The sequence below is a fragment of the Tenrec ecaudatus genome, chromosome 14 (genome assembly GCF_050624435.1).
Source record: "Tenrec ecaudatus isolate mTenEca1 chromosome 14, mTenEca1.hap1, whole genome shotgun sequence".
Lineage (NCBI taxonomy): Eukaryota > Metazoa > Chordata > Mammalia > Afrosoricida > Tenrecidae > Tenrec > Tenrec ecaudatus.
Genome location: NC_134543.1, coordinates 55,049,055 through 55,069,841, shown reverse-complemented (window position 1 = coordinate 55,069,841; position 20,787 = coordinate 55,049,055). Strand labels below are relative to the sequence as shown.

The window sequence follows — 20,787 nt, the reverse complement described above, 5'->3', positions numbered from 1 at the left end:
TCTAATTCTTTTGGAGCCTTTTTTCTTTCACGTTAGAGAGGCATTCTCAGATGTCTTATAACTCTTAGTTGTTTGCTTCTATTTCAGAGCTCAGGAGAGAGACTAAGTTTTGGACACATGAGGTCCTGGGCATGCCGACTGTGTCTTAACGGCAGTTATCTAGCTGGCCATTTAGCCAGGACATGCTGACATCTTTCCATTTGCACACTGGACCATCAAGATGTAAATGCTAGCATTCCATCGTATCTATGCATCTAGTCTGTAAATACTCCCCATTTTGGAAGCGCCGGCCTAGTGGAGCCGGCAACGATGAGCGGGGAACCAGGGCCCATATCCTTAGCGCCCCCTCCCGGAGAGGCCGAACCGGGCAGTGGGGTTCGCATCGTGGTGGAGTGTTGTGAACCCTGCGGCTTTGAGGCGACCTACCTGGAGCTGGTGAGTGCCGTGAAGGCGCAGTATCCCGGGATGGAGATCGAGTCGCGCCTCGGGGGGACAGAGGCCTTTGAGATCGAAATCAACGGGCAGCTGGTGTCTTCCAAGCTAGAGAATGGGGGCTTCCCATATGAGAAAGACCTCATTGAAGCCATCCGAAGAGCCAGTAATGGGGTGCCCCTAGAGAAGATCACCAGCAGCCGTCCACCCTGTACCATCCTGTGACTGTGTGTCCTCCTGGCTCGCTGCCATGCTGAGGTCCAAGACTTGGGTCTCCACTTTGATCCTGATGGCGGCTGCCCCCTGACTCGTCCCTTCCTGAGCTCCTAAAAGACCCCGGGATTCGGAGGTACAAGAGGGTACTGGGAGCTTCTCTGGCCTTGGGGATGGGAGAGAGACTCTGCTCATGGAAGTCTCCTTGGCCCCTCTTTCCCTGATCGGTGCCCACACAAGCCCCTTTCCCTCCCCAGTTGCTACTGTGGGTCTGTTGTTTTTTTCTCCTCCAGCCCGGGCAGTGTCAGCCATTGGCAATAAAGTGACACTAGACAAAAAAAAAAAAAATACCCCCCATTTTGAATGACTCCCCTCACACAATCATTTGTATGCAGTGTCCTTCAATTCTGAGATCCTGTTTAACATACCAAAAATAAACAGTCACACCCCCCCACACACACACACACTGGAATCATGTGCATTTTTAAGAAGAAATCCTTAGCATTTGCAGTTGTACAACACTTTATTGTTTGCATATTGCATAGTGTAAGAATAGTCGGGAGACTCAAGGTCTGGCTCATCCACTCACTCGCTGTGTGAATTGGGTTCCATCTCTTTTAACTTTGCTAACCCCCTATTTCCTTGTCTGAAAATGGAGATGATGATAAAACCTACTGTATAGAACAGCTGACAGTTGAATGAAATAGTTTTACTGCTTTTCTCTCAAGTAACTGGTCAGAGTAAATCTGAAGATTACTCTTGCTAATCCCTTGTTTACCATCTCAGAGCTAACTATATCAGTAAACCCATTAAGACAGCAGGTATGAACAGGACTCTTGAACTTTAAATATTAACAACAGCAAAAGGAACCCTCCCAAATGGCCTTATCCTTTTTTATTTTCCAAACTGGTTTTTATAATACTTATTTATATTATCCCTTTAAGAATTCCATTTCATATAAACAATTTTTCCATTAAGCCTAGTCAAAATGAATAACTACATATGTGAAAACCCCATGATTACATGTGTAGTTGCTTTACATTTATCCCCTCTGGCATAGTATAAGTAAAATACATATCATGGACAGTTAAATGCTTTTTTCCTCTTACATTAGGGATAATAATATATATATGAAGATTAACTTCCTATGCATTATCCCTAATGTAAAAAAATCACAGGTAAATTATACTGCTTGTCAAATGTACATACATGATAGCCACACCCAGACATACACACCCCTTTCAATAGTTTAACCATAATCAATATCTTTTGTAGTTGAAAACATGAAACTCCCTCTTAAGGCAATTCTGCACAAATTACAATACAAAATACTCGTTAAACAAAATGGCATGTATGCACTGAACCCCAAACACACGGACTTTAACCCACTGAAGTACTGTTCCTAAAAGGTAAACAAATGTTTTCCACATTAAAACAATTTCAAGCTGCGCTGCAAACCCTTCTTTCCTAAAAGTTAGACGCCATTACAGCACCCCAGCAAGACGTTAATAAATAAGGACTAAATATTCTATTCTACAAAACACACAGAATGGCCAATGTAAAAACAAAAGTTTTGCTTGAGAGGTTCTTTATCAAATTATGTTCATTAAGAAGGAAAAGGGCATGGTATAAAATGAGAAAACTGTCACGAAACTTCTTTCTCTGAAGATAATCATGAGTTGTTATTTAAAAATATGGCACCCTTGTTACAAACATTATTACATGCTTTTTTTAAAAAAAGACTGTGTTTCCTGTAACTGAATAGAGGACTATTTGTGTAACAGCTTTTATTAAGCAAACTTGATATAACCACCACACAGTGGCAAGAGATAGAATAGCTGTTTCCAGCTATAGGAAATATTGAATTCTATCCTAAAGTACTGATCATTGAGATAACCCATAACAGTTCAAGCAAACCATGGTGCAGTTTGTACAAAATTTCTTTAAAATGCTTTGCTTTCATAAGGAATATATTCATTTTCCTTTTACTTGAGATCAGTTTCTGTTGCTTAGTAACTATTTTCATGTCCAGCCAAGATGTAGAGATTGCTGTGTGCAGTCGGATTTTCTGTTGGCCTACTTTCCAAAACGACAACCCTGCAATTAGACCAAAACACATTTGTTTAAGAGTACAAACAGAAATGGCATGCTTCAAACTAACATTAAACCAAGAAAGAACACAATGGTAGTCTTATAAGATTATCTAAGGATCATAAATATATAAGGGGAACTTCAAAGGCTTAGTGGAACAATTCCATTATCTTTCAATTTCATTTTCCCATGAACTTTTTCAAGCCCCCTATATAGCCAAATTCAGCTTTATATTTTATAGCTTAAAAACACAACTGACTTAAGAATTACTGCACAGCATCTAATGATTTCAAGACAATTTGATTACCTTAATCTATGTAAAACACGACTTGTACGCTCACTTATACAACAAAAGGTAGCCTCAATGCTTTCAAGAATTTAGAGTACAAAAGGGTAGGAGACGGGTGGTGGGACCAGAACAGGACTCTGACATGCGTATCATGGTTCTCTTCCTCAAGGTGTTTGAGAAAAAAATGAAACATCACTAAGGGTGGTAGTATATTTAACCACACAATCTTTCTTCTTCTTCTTTTTCAAAACCACATAATCTTTCAATTCTTTGATAATTAACCCAAAATAACCAAACTATTACCTGTCTGATCCTAGTAAGCGAAAAACTCTTGTTTCATCTGAAATCTCTTGGGTGACCTGTGAAAGAAGATACATGTCACTAACAGATTATTATATGTTGCTTCCATAATTTAAAAACAATGAGATATTACGATTATTAAACAGAGTAAATAATTTAAAGACTCAATTCCTCAAACTAAATTAATTTCAGGGAGGTTTTTTTTTGGACTGCCTAGCAGAAATGAATCAACATTTAAGCATTAATGCAACCTCTCTTCTGGGTTAGTGTGGTAATTATGTAATCTGGTGTCAATTTGAGGATTAAGAGTGAAGGGTGGAGTCTATCCTGTCAATCAGGATATAGCCAACGAGGCCTCTGTATGGGCATTGGCCTTCCTGAGGATTATGGGAACTCCTGTATTTCCTCTTTGGAGACGGGAGACACTCTCAGCTCACTCCCTGTGAGACATCCCTGTGGAGAAGACACATGGAGAGAGGCTGATAGAGCCAGACCTCTGGATTCGGAGAAGCCATGTGGAGACCCTAGCCAGCACTGAGATGCTCACAATGCCACTGGATCTGTAAGACTTCCCACCCACTGACCTGTGATCTTCCTGCACTCGGTGTCATTGCATGTCTTTTGTTGAGTCTAAAGAGGACTTTATAAATTGATATCAGACATATGGGCCAATATTGGATTTATGGACTTGATCTGGACTGGGCTGAGATGTCTCAATATTCAACTGCTCTTGTATATAAAGCTCTTTCTTATATACATATGAGTGTGTATGAATTTGTTTCTCTAGTCTACCTGGACTAACACAGTTAGGCATTTTCTTTGGAAGAACTCTTTGGTACATGTCTTATAATCTCCATATTATTGATGGAAAATGAAGGTCAGATAGGTCAAATAACTTGGCTGACCCACAATGTGAACACCGGCTTGCCACACTACCAAGGCCTGCTCTTTTATATTAGCGCAGATGTTTGGGGTGCCTGGCGCTGTACTCTAATATTCCCACCTGATTTGCTTGGGGTAGACACGTAGATTATGGGTAGGGGAGACAATCCTATGCATTAAGGGTACACTGTGGGATCCTCCTACTCTGTTTTCTCAAACTTATGTGAAGAAGGACCTAAAGCAAGACAATAAGGTTATGAAGTAAATACACCCACTCCTTGCTTGCAAACATGATTAGGTTTCAGAGACCAGGTTGTTAGGTGATCTTGACCAGAATTATGGGAAAATGGAGGATGATCACATTCGATCACAAAATGGAAGATGGCCACACCGAATTCCATCATTAAGTAATTGTCAAACCACTATGAATCATGGCCCAGAGTGTAACTCTGCTAGTCATCGACTTTGTAACTTAAATCAAATGACTGGGTGGGAGCAAGAAAATAAAGTGTATTGGGACTACTGTGAGGCCAATTTTGCATTCTGCTGGTATAAAGTGAGCCATCTCAGAGGTGGGAGGGAAAAATCCCATGATGAGCCAGAAAGAAGCCCCAGGAATGGAGTTCATCCAAGATTCCTGTGCAGAGAAGTAGTGGGCTCCCAGTGCACACAATGAGTAAAGCTGAGTGCCTTCGGGCAGGCGGTTAGCTTGCAGAGCGAGGTGCTTATCAGCACTAGGCACTTGTAACACTGCAGTCAGCAGCCCAGCACGTCACCACTATGCCACCTAGGCTCCTTAAAAGAGATGATTAGGGTATATTGGATTTACACCTTTTACTGGTGAGCACTAGGTTTCTCCTGCAGAAGTATAACTACAGGTGTGACAGGATAAAATGAGCATTTAAGGACAACTTTTAAAAAATCATTTTAAAATCATACAACTCTTATCACAATCCATACATATATCCATTGTGTCAAGCACATTTGTATATTTGTTGCCATCATCATTCTCAAACCATTTGCTTTTTACTTAAGCTCTTGGTATCAGCTCTCATTTTTCCCTCTCCCTCACCCTCACGAATCCTTGAAACTTTACAAATTATTTTTATTTTGTCATGTCTTACACTGTCCAACGTCTCCCTTCCCTCACTTTTCTGTTGTCCGTCTCCCAGGGAGGAGGTTTATGTAGATCCTTGTAATCGGTTCCCCCTTTTAACCCCACTCTTCTAGTATCACCACTCTCACCAATGGTCCTGAAGGGATCATCTGTCCTGGATTCCCTGTGTCTCCAGTTGCTATCTGTACCACTGTACATGCTCTGGTCTAGCCCGATTTGTAAGGTAGAATTAGGATCATGATAGTGGGAGGGGAGGGAGCATTTAAAAACTAGAGTAAAGTTGTATGTTTCATCGTTACTATACTGCACCCTGACTGGCTCGTCTCTTCCCCTCCTCCCTGTGACCCTTCTGTAAGGGGATGTCCAGTTGCCTTCAGATGGGCTTTGGTGTCTCAATCTACACTTAAGGACAATTTTATGATAGTAAGCAGGACAGTAGGTGTCTTCAAGTGCTGAGATCTGATGCCATTCAGGTTTTTGGGTCAATAACTAGAACTGATATATGGCAAGACAGCAGACTCATGTTCTTTTCTCCTGAAAGCATTCTAAATCTAGATCCATGTACTCTCTCTCATTGCCATCGAGTTGATTCCGTCTCACAGACACCCCTATAGAACAAGGTAGAAATGCCCCTGTGGGTTTCTGAGACTGTAATTCTTTACAGGAGTACAGAGCCCATCTCTCCCTCCAAGCTGCTGGTGGTTTTGAACCACTGACAGCAGCCCAATGTGTAACCATGACACCAGCAGGACTCCTTGTATTCAAATAAGTGGAAATACTCATTTAAATATGATTAAAAGTGTCACTAAAACCAAAGGTAGATTTAAACAAAAGATTCTGAACTTTAAAATACATTCACAAATATGTGGTCTACAAGAATCACACAGATATTCCCATAAATGGAAAATGTCTCTTAGTATTTTCTTTATTATTATTATTATTTTGTTAGTATTTCCTTCACGGTAAGACTCATCATTTAAGGCTGAGCGATGCTGGAAGTGAAATCCTTCAAACGCAGTACTCTTACTTAACTAGCTGTGCAACTACGGTCAGTTACAGACCTCTCTGTCAGTGAGAATGGGGACAGTGCTAGGTCAAAGGGCTGCTTTGAACCTTAAATGAGCAAATGTTTGTAACCTTCCTGCCTCTTACATGCAGTCATAAAACAGAACCCAACTCACTGCCACCCAGTTAATTCTGACTTAAGTGACCCTATGAGATTGAGCTTTGAGGTTTCCAAGGCTGTAAATACAAATCTCTATGGGAGAAGAAAGCCTCATCTTTCTCCCATGGAATAGCTAGTGGGTTCAGACTACTGATCTTGCTGTTAATAGTGTCATACATAACCCACCACACCACTTATTGCATGTAGTTAGCTCTCAATAAATATTCACTAAATTTTCTTCGATTTTGTCCTAAGGCCTGTAGTCTGATATATATAAAATTAGAATTAACTAAAAAGCTCTACATTTTATGTAAAAGGCTATGAAATTTTGAAAAAGAATCACATATTTATGTTCAAGTTTAGCAATAATGTTTACAAACTACAAATAAAAGAATTAAAATTATATAAGTTGATTATTTTACAATTCCTATGGCCATGAGAATTTAGAAGGAAACATGGTTTCTTTTGTTCTATTACTTCATAAATATTAAGGGCACTCCCAGCTATCAAAAGATTATCGCATCTAAGGTCTTAAAGGCTTGAAGGAAAACAAGCGGCCACCTAGCAGGGAAGCAACAAAGCCCACATGGAAGAAGCACACCAGCCTGTGTGATCACGAGGTGCTGAAGGGATCAGTTATCAGGCATCAAAGAACAAAAAATTATATCATTGTGTGCTTACCTTCCCAATGTGATCGCTGGAGACCAATGGGTGCATAAGCAAATGTGAAGAAAATTGATGGTGCCGGGCTATCAAAAAATATACTGTCTGGGGTCTTAAAGGCTTGAAAGTAAACACGCAGCCATCTAGCTCAGAAGCAACAAAGCCCACATGGAAGAAGCACACCAGCCTGTGCGATCACAGGTGTGAAGGGATCAGGTATCAGGCATCAAAGAACAAAAAATGAAATCATTGCGAATGCGGAGGAGTGCAGATTGAGGACAATAAGCCTATATGTAGGCAACTGGACATCCCCTCACAGAATGACTGTGGGGAGGAGATGAGCCAGTCAGAGTACAGTGCAGCAATGGTGAAACATACAACTTTCCTCTACTTCCTAAATGCTTCCTCCTCTCCCACTATCATGATCCTAATTCTACCTTACACATCTGGCTAGACCAGAGGATGTACAGTGGTACAGATAGGAACTGGAAACACATGGAATCCAGGACAGATGATCCCTTCAGGACCAGTGCCAAGAGCAGTGATACTGGTAGGGTGGAGGGAGGGTGGGGTGGAAAGGGGGAACCGATTATAAGGATCTACATATAACCTCCTCCTGGGGGGATAGACAACAGAAAAGTGTGTGAAGGCAGATGTCGAACAGTGTAAGGTGACAAAAATAGTAAATTATAAGTTATCAAGGGTTCATGAGTGAGGGGGAAGCAGGGAGGGAGGGGGAAAAATGGGGAGCTGATGCCAAAGGCTTAAATGGAGAGCAAATGTTTTGAGAATGATGCGGGCAACGAATGTACAAAAGTGCTTTACACATGGGTGTATGTATATATTGTGATAAGAGTTGTATGAGCCCCCAATAAAACGATTTAAAAAAATATTAAGGGCACTCAATATAGCAATGTAGGCTCAGAAAGAAATTACAAAAGGGTACATTCAGTAGTTAACATTTTGTAGCAGGAATCAATGGAGGTGAGAAACCTGACCTCATCTGACTTGAAGCTTTTACCCTGCATTCCATGCTTCCAGAAGGCCAGCACACTGTCTTGAAGGCAGACTAAAATGAAAAGGGGGAAGTGCAATGAAAATACAGCACAGTCATTAACTATACACTGCCCTGTTGTAATACATGTTACATAATGTAAGTTATTGAAGCAACTGGGCTAAAAATTCCACGCTTTAAACTATTTTGTCCCAACATTTTTGTAATAAGTTATGCATAAACTCAAGTAATTTATTAAAGTAGGTTACACAAGTTTTCAAAGCTACTTAAGTAGACATCAGCTAGCTTCTGATATGTGGGGTATCAGCATTTTAATCATACACTAAAAATAGGTGAAATTACAAAACCATATGCAATTAAAAAATATTTTAAACATGGCTATTTAAATATTGTCAAAATTCAAAAGTATCCATTAAGGAAAGAATCTCATGTTCACATTTCTTCTAGTACAAAACTAAAAATAACAAAACTGTCCCACAGTTCAAAATTTAACCACATACCAAATACTTATGATTTGTGAGCCAATTCTTACACCAAATCTGTAAAAAATTTAAAAATATTCTGGAAACACAATATAACTCAATAAAAATGGAGTAGTTTACATCGACAAATCACATAAGTTTAACTGCTATTAGTCGTTTTTTTAAGAGTTGATTTAAATGGATTTTCAACTTAGACCAGTGACCCCTTTTGGGGGAGGGGGAAGAGGATGTCACATAATTCATAACAATAGCAAAATTACAATGATGAAGTAACAACGAAAATAATTTTGTGGCTGGGGGGGTCGCCACAACAGGAGGAAACTGTATTAGAGGGTCGTGGCATTAGGAAGGTTGAGAGCCACTGACTCAGGAGGATCCTTGTGAGTATTTCACGGTTCACTGGTAAAGACGGCTGGTAGCCTGAGAGAACAACATTTTGTGGGGACATTAAGTCAGCCTCAAAGACTCGGGCACATATGAAGAGGGCGGGTACAGTCAAGACAAGGAGGAACAAAGGGCACTGCTCTTCCCTGAACATGTCAAATGCCAGCGGGTCTTTTAAACCTTCACTACCATACGAAATGTAGGCACAGTACTAAATACTAAAGAAGAGACTAGTTTCAAAATGTCTTTTCAGTTAGTATCTACTGAAAGATTAAGCTTCTGCTTCAATACATCAAATTTTCTACTCATAAGCACATGATTTTAAGATGTTTTACAGAAGCATGAGCATACATTGTATATTCAGTTGAGAACTAGTAAAAGTAAAACTTTGTAAACCTGAGAAGCCTGCTTTAGAAAATATATGCATTTAATTGTAAAACCCATACATTTTTTATACAAGCAAATAAAAACTATCCCCTTTCTTTTATTTTTAAAACAGTTTTATTGGCATATAATTCACATATCACACAATTCAACAATTCAACAACATCAAGAAGAGTGGTACACAACCAGTCTAGAACATTTTCATTCTTGTGTTCATCATTACTAACGCCCCACCACTCCCTCTGTCAGACCCACAAAGAGCCTTTAATCCAGGTGCTGTCTCTGTAGATTTGCCTATCCTGGATTTCATACACAGAAAAGCACTGAAAACAAATACCCAAACAACAACAATAAAGTAAAACAGATAAAAATCTCATTAAAAAAGAAAGCTGAAAATATTAAAAACCAGAAAAAATTTAAACTGGATCAAAAGGGAGTTCAAATGATAAGGTGTCTATTTTAACACAACTGCATCTGCAATAATTCACTTCACTTTCCAACGCTCTCTGCATGACAGCAAAACGATTCACACATAACAAAAACAAACAAATAAACAAAAGACTATTCTCACATCCCTGGTCTGTGGTCAGAGAGGAATCACTAGAGGCTGAATCCACATGTATTTCCCCTTCACTTAAAAAGAACAACTGAAACAACTTTAAAATGGGTCAAAGGGAGATCAAATGGTATCTTTTAACTTAGCTATGTTTGCCATAACTGACTCTACAACGCTCTCTGTCTGATAACAAGGCCATTCACACCCTGAGACTGTGATCGGAGGGATTCTGGGGAGGCTGAAGCCATGTGGGGACCCTGCACATGGATTTTGGGCTTCCACTGTCATCCACAGACGCCTGCAAGCAAGTTCTTCACAATTCAGGCTCTGATACCATTCTCTTTTTCGGATTTGGATTTTATTATTTACAATCCTTGGCTTACACAGGTTAGTGTGTTTCTTCCATGTGGACTTACTTAGTTGACGCCTCACATTTTAACTATGTTTTTATTTATGGTATATGGTAATTGAAAAAAATGTGCCCAGTCAAGATATATATATACACATACATACACACACACACACACACACACACACATATGTAAGTTCTATAATGCTTGGGGAAAGTACTTACTGACAAATAATCAGTGAGTCACAAGCAATTAAAATATGCATGCTCTTTTAATAACCAATGAGTATTATATTGTAAAGTACTTGTTGACAAGGAAAGATATTAAAATGACACATTAATCTTTAAGATATGTAGGAAGATAGTTATTTCTATGTAAGCTGACCTAAAAGCAATAACCAAAAACACTCCCATGAGAACCTTACACACCAAAGAATTGGAGTTCACCTAACATTGTTAATCATGTCACACAAATACCTTCCATGATTTGGAAAAACTTGGGAGAAACATAATTCACTTGATGCAGCAAAGGGAATAATGGGCAAAACTTTAAAATAATGACTTACTTCAAGTGTTAAATATTCAGGAAATTATGTTTACTAAAAGATTTATTATGGTTCAGGCTTGCATGGATTAGCCACTAGCTACATGTAGTTATTTACAGTTAAAATATTAAAATGTAACACTAGCAAAGTTTCAAGTACAATTAACGGTGACCATATTGTAGAGTATATTTGAATAACATTTCTATCATAACAGAACTTCTATTAGACAGTGCTAGTCTAGATAAACCTAAATATAAAATAAACATAAGAGCAGTTATTCCAAACTCATTAATAAAAAGTTCAGACTTACCTACAGATTCAATGCGAAAATCGAAACTTAGCTCAGAGGCCAGTTTTTTACTTGATTTCAGTTTTCCTTGTAGATTTACAATTTTTACAAATTCTTTAAAAAGAAACATAAAACAAAAAAATTAAGACCCAAAATGCAAACCAGCTCAAGCAAATGTAACTTGATACATGAGTATTACATGAGTATTAAACAATATTTTAAATAAAGTTTCATTCTTGAGTTAAATATGGCCAATGAAAAACTGCTATTTATAGATTTTAAAGGATGTACTATCAAAGTACCTCTTTTGCTAAACGGCACTGCTATTTAGTGCTATAATTTTTTTCCTACTTTTATTTTTTATACTACGATTATTCTTTTTTTAATGTTGTATGTATTGAATATATTCTCATCTTTTTAAAAGTACAGTTTTTAAAAAATGGGCTAATTTTTGCAATACAGTTTAACTCTACCCTTATAAAATATATAACAGATGATTAATATTTATAGTAATTTATAACTTTAATTAATATGAGTACTATCCTACAATAGTTCACAAGGACAAGAAATAGTACCTAATGGGTCACAATTTTTCTAGACATACACTTGAGGATAACGAATGTACATAAATAATCCCACTTCCTTTCAGTCCATTGTCTTAGCTCTGATTTGAAGAGGTTTTCTCTTTTGCATTGCTTCCTCCTTCTCTACCATGTTTGTGCACAGACTCATTTCTGTGTTGTGAACTGAAACAGATTTATAAGCAGTATAGCTACCAACAACTGAAATCAGCAACTGAAATCAGTTGTTGCCCCCTTGAAAAAACAGAAATCTCAAGAAACAATGTTTCATTTACCGGGAATAACTGGGGGAGAGGGTCTAGTTACTCAAAGGTTTTGAAATAATTTGTATATATTCTCAAATTTATCTATAGTACTCAAATGAAAGCTACACATTACTTTTCTTTGATGATTCTGAAAGAAAAAGTGCTTAAGGATTTAACATAAAAGGTTAAAAAATCTAAATATATATTTAAAAATCTAAATATATGACTAATCAATATTAACTTTTCTAGTTATTTATATAAAAGGAGAATTAATCAGTCACATAGTAACATTTCAATTTTATTATTATTCACAGAATCAAAAGTACCTAAAGAAGAGATGATATATATAAACATTGTGGATTTTGAGTTACTCATCTATAATATTAGATTTAACCCTTCAGAAAATGAGGTATCAAAATATATTACTTAAAAATAAAATCAAAGAATTTTCTAAAAACAAAAAAACACTCCAAAATATCTATGGTTTAACATGTCATCCATATAGGTCCATATATTTTTTTAGTTTTATTAGCACACTTCATCCACATGTCATATAATTTAATAAATCAATCATATAAAGAATAGTACTACAATTATCACAATTTTAGAACATTTTCTTCATTATTATTCATGTTATTATTTTTTAATTGTGGCAAAAATATACAAACCAAAACATTCTCCAATTCTACAATTTAGGATTCAAATATTTGTGTTCCTTTTGAATGTTCTTTGAGCTTGTGAAACAAACCTAGTGTGCAAGGCGAAGATGTAGGCTGGCAGGTGGATGGGGTAAGGTTCCCCATCCCTCCCCCCAACCCCTACTGTATCTACTTGAGTATAAACTGACCCGAATATCAGCCAAGGCACCTAATTTTACCACAAAAGCTGCATAAAAAATGTGCCGGGAAACTTGACTTATATACAAGTATATATGGCATCCTGGGACAGCTCTCTCTAACCTCGAAGAACGAGCATTGTCCTAACGGGAAGAGAAGAATCCTCAGTATGTTCTGCTTTTTACACACCAATGCAGTTTTCAACTTTCCTAAAACTCTTCATAATAAGATCTTGTGATCATACTGTGTCCTTTGAGAGAATCTCTCAAGATTATCCCTTGGGGATCCCCCCAGTCATTATACCCTTGTGTTCTGACCTTTCTGCCTTGAATGTAACTGGCCCAGGAGATTCTCCCTTGGAAGCCATCGTTTTGATTTGCTCTCTGGATCTCATGTTAAGCCCAAGACTCATACCAAGTTACAATATGCTCCATAAAATAATCCTCAGTACCTTTCACCTTGTTCATAGCAGATGGAAAGAACAGCTCTTTGAGCTGGCTGAACGTTGAGCTACATTTCTAGTACCCATCAAGCTAAAAGCTTGCCTTGGCCAAGCGACTCTCTTCAAATTAAAACTGACGAACCACACGATATACTGATTTCAGTTGCCACTGTTGCAATGCGCATTCTACATTTTTCTTCCACCAGCTTCCATACTTCAGTGACAGTTTCTTCAATTGTCAAGTGGATGGTCTGCTCTCTCAGCTCATCTTCCAGGCCTTCTCTACCTTTAGCTCCATGTTACAGTGCTTTAAACTCATCTGAAACTGTTGTTTTCTGTGGGGCAGCACTCTCATAACTTGCTGTAAAGCTTCAATGATTTGGGAAGATGACCACTTGGGTTTTATTTAAAATTTGGTATTAGCCCCAACCTCAAAATCTTGCCACCGCCACAACACACAAACACCCCATATTTTGGGGAAAGCACTCTAATGAGACTGAGACAAGTGTGTTACAGAAAGAAACTGCCTGCAGCCATCCACTAGTCACAGAGACATGTTTAAGCAGGTTTTATTTAGAACAAACATATTCACATATGAACTGGAACCCCCATAGCAAGACTTTTTGACTCTTCTTCAAAGAAAAATAGGTACAAACTCAGTATTAGAGCGATATAGGAAGTAACACTGAACACCGATGGGCATGCCTAACAGTTAAAAAGAAAAAGGAAGAGAAGAGAACCAGAGGGCTTCATTTGGACACTGAATGACACCTAGAATATTTGCTACAAAAGTATCTTTTGGCCTCTACTGCTCACAGTATACTTTCATTGCTAGTCATAATACCCCTCTCTCTGTCAAAATAATCACAGCCAGAAACCAAGAGGTACAAGTATCAAATTCATAAGAACATTAGAATCTCACTCATGACATTCTTAAAGCTCATGTTATACTCATTTGTAAGTGACTTTAATAGGATAACCTTCTATTCTTCATTAATTTTACTGAAGTATGAGATGAAATAATTTTATGCAAAATTTAAGCCTGAGATTATAGGAAGTCATTCTTTTTTTTTGAAGCCATTCTTATACCATGCTTCCAAGTAGATCAAACATAGCAAAGTTAGAGGACAGTACTGACAAACAGACCAATTAGCTACTCATCTCTAGCCAGTTTAGGTTTTATCTCAGTAGATCTTTTATCTCAGTAGATCAAGTCCAGCTAAAGTGGCAAAGTGATACTGTTGCATTATATAGTTCAACAGAATTTCATTAAAACAATCATTATATCAATTATAAACTTTAAAACAGTACTTACTGTCTAAACACACTAAAACTGTGTCTCTCTCCAACTGTGTTACATGAATGGAATCTAGTTGTTGACTGCCTATGAGAAAAAAAAGTTAGTTATATAACACTGCTTAAAAAACTAAAACCTAGAAAATATATCCAACATCTGATGCTTTGAATTAAAATTGCTATTTGAAATCTAACATCTTATGAGAGCTATAGCTTTAAAAAATAAATTTAAGCCAAATTAGGAAACAAGTCCTTATTGAGCTAAGAAAAACTCAACATTTCTCTTAATTAGCTAACTAAAGTAATTCACTGCTGTCCAGTCAATGGGAACTCATAGGGATCCTATAGGACAGAGCAGAGCTGCCTGGTGGGTTTCTGAGACTCACTCTTCATGGGCGGAGAAAGCCTGTCTTTTCCCGGAGGAGGGTGGGTTGTTTCAGACTGCTGACCTTTCAGACTGTAGCCCGAAGTGTAACCAGTACACCATTCTAGAAAGGTGAGTCACAAAGACAACACGAGGGGAAAAGTAAATGTGGGGTGGAAAGTGTACACACTAAGAAGGGTTGGATTTTGCTCTGTGCTTTACAGTGCGTGCCAGTGGAAAAGGAAGTCAGTGTCCCCCCAAAATCCCAGGGATTCAGAAAAACCAAGAGATTAATGAGACTGGCCAGCGAGAAAGATTTTTTCCTTCTTCCTTAACCTTGTCCTTGGTAAATGATTTTCATCTTAAATGGTTGATTATTTTATGGTGTGCATACGTTTAGTGTTACGGTCCCCTTTGAGACCCGTCTACCGATTGGCTGAAAACCGAGCAAGGGAGGTGAATTCAGTTCCAGACCCGAAGAATGGCCACGGGTCATAGCCACTGCAGTTGACTAGTCTCTGTCTGAGCAGTAAGCCTGTCGGTCTCTCTCATGGTTCTGAGTTCTGTTTCATGTTTTTCTTCCAGTCCACCCATGACCTTCTAATTTCCATTTCAGAGCACTTGGTAATGGTAGCTGGGTACTGTCTAGTTCTTCTGAAGCCAATCATTTTTGAGCTATAAAGAGCAGTTTAGGCTCTGAAGCAAGCAAGCTAGAATGGGGAAAGGTAAATGCCACACTGTGATTCCCAAGGAAAGCCAAAAAATCCTAGAAAAGCTGAGAGAAGGGTTTCTCCTCCCAGCAGAGAGCAGATAGCAAAATACTTCAACTAGAAGTCCTCAGTCATCCTGAATTTGGACTTTGAGCCTTCCAAATGGTGAGGAGATAAATTTGTTTGTTAAAGTCACCTAGTTAAAGGTATTCTTGTTAGAACAGCATTAAGAAATGTAAACAGCTAAAAAATGTAAACAGCTTACAACTGATCAAAAGTAAAGAGACATTCAATTAAAAAGATAGTTTGTTTAAATACTCAAATAATTAACAATAAAAAAGCACTTTCTTCAAAAGGTGGTTAAGAATATAACAGTATTCAGCTATTAAATAGCCACAAATGAAGCTTATTTGATTACATATATGTTAAAAAAAAAGACTTGATCTAAAATTGATGACAAGGAGAGCGTAGAATGCCTGGTGGGGATTGATCAAGAGCAAGGTAGCTGAGAGGAATTACTGAAAGTCGAATGAATGTCAAACATGATAGTGGGACAAAAGGAAGATAAAAGGAAATAGAGGAAAGAACTAGGAGGCAAAAGACATTTATAAAGGTCTAACTACAGGCACATACATACATATGTGTGTGTGTATATTTATATATATAAATAAAGATAGGGACATAGATCTATGTACATATAAAGTGTTAAGGTAGCAGATGGGCATTGGGCCTCTACTCATGACCTTCCTCAATGCAAGAATATTTTGTTCTAATAATCTGGCTTTCTGTGATGCTCACCTTCTCAACATGATAACCAAGACAAAACGTGTGCATAAACAAATGTGGTGAAGAAAGCTGATGGTTCCTGGCTATTAAAAGATACAGTGTCTGGGGTCTTAAAAGCTTGAAGATAAACAAGTGGCCATTTAGCAGAGAAGCAAAAAACCCACATGGAAGAAGCACACCAGGCCTGTGTGATCACGAGGTGTTGATGGATCAGGTATCAGGCATCAGAAGACCCAAAACAAACAATCATATAGATGTGAATGAGGTGAGGAGAGGTGGGGGCAGAGTGGAGACTAAAGACCATCTATACACAATTTGACATCCCCTCACAGAAGGGTCACAATGAAGAGACAAGTCAGCTAGCGTGCAGTACAGCACTGATGAAAACATACAACATTCCTCCAGTTCTTTAATACTTCTTCCCCACCCCTACCCCCAACTATTATGACCCACTTCTACCTTACAAATGCGGCCAGACCAGAGGATGTGCACTGGTACAGATCTGGAAACCCAGGACAGATAAAACCCTTCAGCACCAATAATGAGAGTAGTGATACCAGGAGGTTATGGGGGAGGTCAGGGGAGAAAAGGAGAACCGATCAACAGAAAAATGGTGAAGGGAGACATTGGTCACTGTACGACATGAAAAATTTTAAAATAAATTATCAAGGCTTTGGGAAGAAAGGAGAGTAGGGGAGGAAGGGGCAAATATGAGGAGCAATACCAAGGGCTCAAGTAGAAAGCAAATGTTTTCAGAATGATGATGGCAACAAATGTACAAATGTGCTTGACACAATGGATATATGTATGCATTGTGATAAGATGGTGTAAGACATGAAAATAATAATAATTTATAATTTGTCAAGGGTTCATAAGGATGGGAGGGTGGGGGAGGGAGGAAAAAGTGAGGCGCTGATACCAAGGGCTCAAGTAGAAAGAAAATGTTTTATAGAAGATGATGGCAACATATGTAAAAATGTGCTTGACACATGGATGTATAGATTATTATAAGACTTGTAAGAGCCCCCCAATAAAATGATTTATTAAAAAAAAGAGTTGAAAACCTGGGATTCAAAATTATTAAATGCCAGCACAAGATAAAACTGGTAAATAAAACACCCTCCACTCCCTTTCTGTGCAGACTTTCCGAGCAAATTCTCGACTGATCTATTCTCTTTTAAAAGCCAACGATACACTTCCAATGCTTTATGAAGCTTCTGATAACATCCTAATCAATCATTTTAATTTGGAGAGTGCAGACCACATTTCCTGGTGCCTCTCCATGGGAGAGCTTGGAGAATACACCTGAGAGGCCTTTTCCGACTCAGGTTTGAAAAGCTCATTCAGTGACTCAAAGTGAGGAAAACAAAAAGGGCAGCGATGCTAGAAGTAAATCTCTGCTTGAGGAACTGATGTAACTGTGGTTCTCAACCTTCCTCATGCCACGACCCTTTCACACAGCTCCTCATGTGTGGTGACCCCCCCCCCCCCCGGCCATACATTATCTTCGTTGCTACTTCATCACTGTCATTTTGCAATTGTGATGACTCGGGTATCACCTGTGAAAGGGTCATTTGATCCCCAAAGGGGTTGCGACCCACAGGTTGAGAAACCACTGTGATATAAGTTGAAAAATAAAAAACAAAACAGCCAACAAAAATGTCGCTAGCAAGTCTAAATGTAACTGTAAGAGTTTTAATTGTCAGGAAATCATGAAAAAAATTTTTGAGGGGGAAATCATTAAAATTTTCCTTGGTAAAATAACTTGTATAAAATTGCCTCTGGCAAGTATAGCTTCATATATGGACATCATTATCTGGGCTTACTTAGAAAACTATGCACAGAAAGTGTTCTTTTTATGTAAAAATTTTTTTTAAAAACTAACAAAAGGTAAGAAACTCACCTGCACCAATTTCAGTAAACCACGAAGATGCAGAGTTTAAGTTGATTGTCTCAAACTGTACCACCTGATTTGATTCCGTGCCTTTGCTAATAGCAACACAGACCATGGGGTATTCCTGCTCTGGTATCACCAGCATTTCAAACACATTCAAAGGACTTGGCAAAGGAAAATCAAAATGCTGCAAGCAATAAGTGACAGAACTATATTTAGATACAATCTCCCCTTCATAGAATGTTTGAATAAAATTAACGTAGAAAGGCTTCTACTTTTTAAATGTATCTAATTCTGAAAAGATCTTTAAGATAATAATGATAAGGATGAGTGTTCAGAAAATTGGCCATATTATCTTTAGGGTTGTATTACTTCCAACAACTTTATTAAGAGGAACTCTCAAAAAAAAAAAAAAAACCCTCACAAAATAACAACCAGAAAAACCCCACCCAATTCAAACAAGTACCTACAGTAACAATAGTTATAAATAACTGTAAATATGCTGACCTTAGATAACACAACAGGGTCTTGTCATTTTAGCTTCAGCTAGTGACTCATATTTTCTAACAAAAAAAAGTATAAGCCTGAGCATATATACCTTTATCAACATGAATTTCTGCATGGGCTCATACCACTGAAGTAAAACAATTCCAGACTGTAAAGCTCCACAGAGGTATTTATGTCCCGTGTAAGGGTTTCTGACTGGAAAGAAAAGAAACAAGCACACAGACCCAACACATTGAATATTTTTATATTAAAAACACAAGTTGAAAGCAACAACTGAGCTAAACTCACCTAAAAGTTAACCTACCGTTCTTTAAAAAGTGTTGGCAAGAGAAAAAAATATGTGACCCGACATCAATAACAAAATATGGATAGAAGAAACTATTTGAAGTTATTACTTACCTGATATGGGAAAAAAATATTGTTTCCCTTCACTAGGATGACAAGATGAGTGGACAGAAAATAAAGGGGATGATGCCTTTTCCCTTTGGGCATTGTTATCTTTTATTAATGTGCATATTTATATGCATTTCTAAAAAACTTTTACGAAAAAAAACCTTTCATGTAATTAACTAGATTCTTTAGCACAAGAACTTGTCACACAAACAACACTTTGAGCACTAAAAATACCTTAAGGAAGCTGCTTCATGAGTAATTTGGCTGTAAGAGTGAATCCTGACAAGGCCTATGAGGTAATCAGAACCTACGATTTTTAGCACAGCTACTTAAAGATAAAAGTAATCGATTACTTTATAGTTACTAAAGATAAAACTTCCCTGACTAATTTATAAAAACTCATGTTGGCCTTTCCTTTCTCCGGCGTGCCAAAGACTGAAATAATATCTAGTGACTATGAGACTAACCGCTCATGAGTTCGTTAGCTTAGACTACAAGCATGACTTCTGCATCACAGATCTTGGAAACTGGTTAACATAGAAAACAGGAGATGTCTTCCTAGAAAAATGCTCATAAAATCTGACGGCAACTTTAGGGGGTACATGATTGAAGGTTTCATGGGTCTAACTTCATCGTATGTCACAGCACTATGACAAGCACTATGGGTTGTTTTGAAGACCAAACTAGGGAAGATAAGGTTCCAAGCCCTACAGCAGTAATTGGCTGCTTTGCGTGGGGTTGAGTAAGGAGCACTGCGGTGCAATGGTTAAGTGCTTGGGTGCTAACGAAAAGGCAGGCGATTCCAGCTGACTGACGAGCGCATGTGGAGAGAAAAGCCCTGGAAATCTGCCCCTAGGAAAGCTTGTAGCCTGGGGAACTCTACAGAGCAGCGGTGCTCCACTTTGCTCCTGCAGCACCCTCTCATACAGCTCCTCACGTGGTGGTGACCCCCAACCAGAACATTGTTTCCCTTGCTACTTCCATCACTGTCATTTTGCTACTGTTATGAATTAGGCGACCTCTGTGGAAGGGTCGTTCAACCCCCAAAGGGGTCAGGACCCATAGGTGGAGAACCGCTACGTTAGAGCCACTCTGTCACCTTGGGCTGCTATGAAAGGAATCGACTTGAGAGCGCACCAGACTCTCCCTGCCCCAGCACCACTGGGTTTGAATAGATGGAAAGTCAGGATACTGGTAGCAATACAGCCTCTGTGGCTATGGTTAAAAAGCCTTAGCAAAGCTACGCTCTGGGTAAACATTAAAGATACTCTCCCTCCCTGTACATATGCTTGTGCTCCCTTGGAGCCTTACCCCTTTCATGGCTGAATTGTTTTCTGCTTTGAATTTTTTGTTGATACCATATGTTCACTGTAACAGAAGGCATGCTGAAATCAAGAGGAAAACATTCTTTTGAGATAGTAAGAATTTTGAAGTAATTATGTGGGACATCTGTGTCCCAAGGGGACTGGTGTTAGGACTGTTGGGGGAGGTCCATTTCTTCATATTCATGCACCTATATGGGTCCCTACCATGTGGTAGCATGTACTTACAGCTGGGATAGGAGTTCCCCAAGAAAC

The 20,787-nt window shown here is 38.4% G+C and overlaps 1 protein-coding gene and 1 pseudogene across 2 annotated transcripts in view; one reads left to right on the top strand and one right to left on the bottom strand.

Moving 5' to 3' along the window:
* The first annotated feature begins 296 nt into the window (after nucleotides 1–296).
* LOC142425795 (migration and invasion enhancer 1 pseudogene) lies at nucleotides 297–993 on the top strand (annotated as a pseudogene).
* A 156-nt stretch (nucleotides 994–1,149) lies between these two features.
* MAP4K5 (mitogen-activated protein kinase kinase kinase kinase 5) overlaps nucleotides 1,150–20,787 on the bottom strand; it is a 110,916-nt gene continuing 91,278 nt past the window's right edge. For both annotated transcript variants that reach the window (XM_075532052.1, XM_075532053.1), the window contains exons 26-32: nucleotides 18,909–19,012; nucleotides 18,320–18,497; nucleotides 14,576–14,644; nucleotides 11,178–11,270; nucleotides 8,151–8,221; nucleotides 3,329–3,384; nucleotides 1,150–2,742 (exon numbers count right to left, since the gene is read on the bottom strand). In XM_075532052.1, coding sequence (XP_075388167.1) covers nucleotides 2,655–2,742; nucleotides 3,329–3,384; nucleotides 8,151–8,221; nucleotides 11,178–11,270; nucleotides 14,576–14,644; nucleotides 18,320–18,497; nucleotides 18,909–19,012 — 659 coding nt within the window. In that variant the 3' untranslated portion in view covers nucleotides 1,150–2,654. The remainder of the gene's footprint in view (nucleotides 2,743–3,328; nucleotides 3,385–8,150; nucleotides 8,222–11,177; nucleotides 11,271–14,575; nucleotides 14,645–18,319; nucleotides 18,498–18,908; nucleotides 19,013–20,787) is intronic.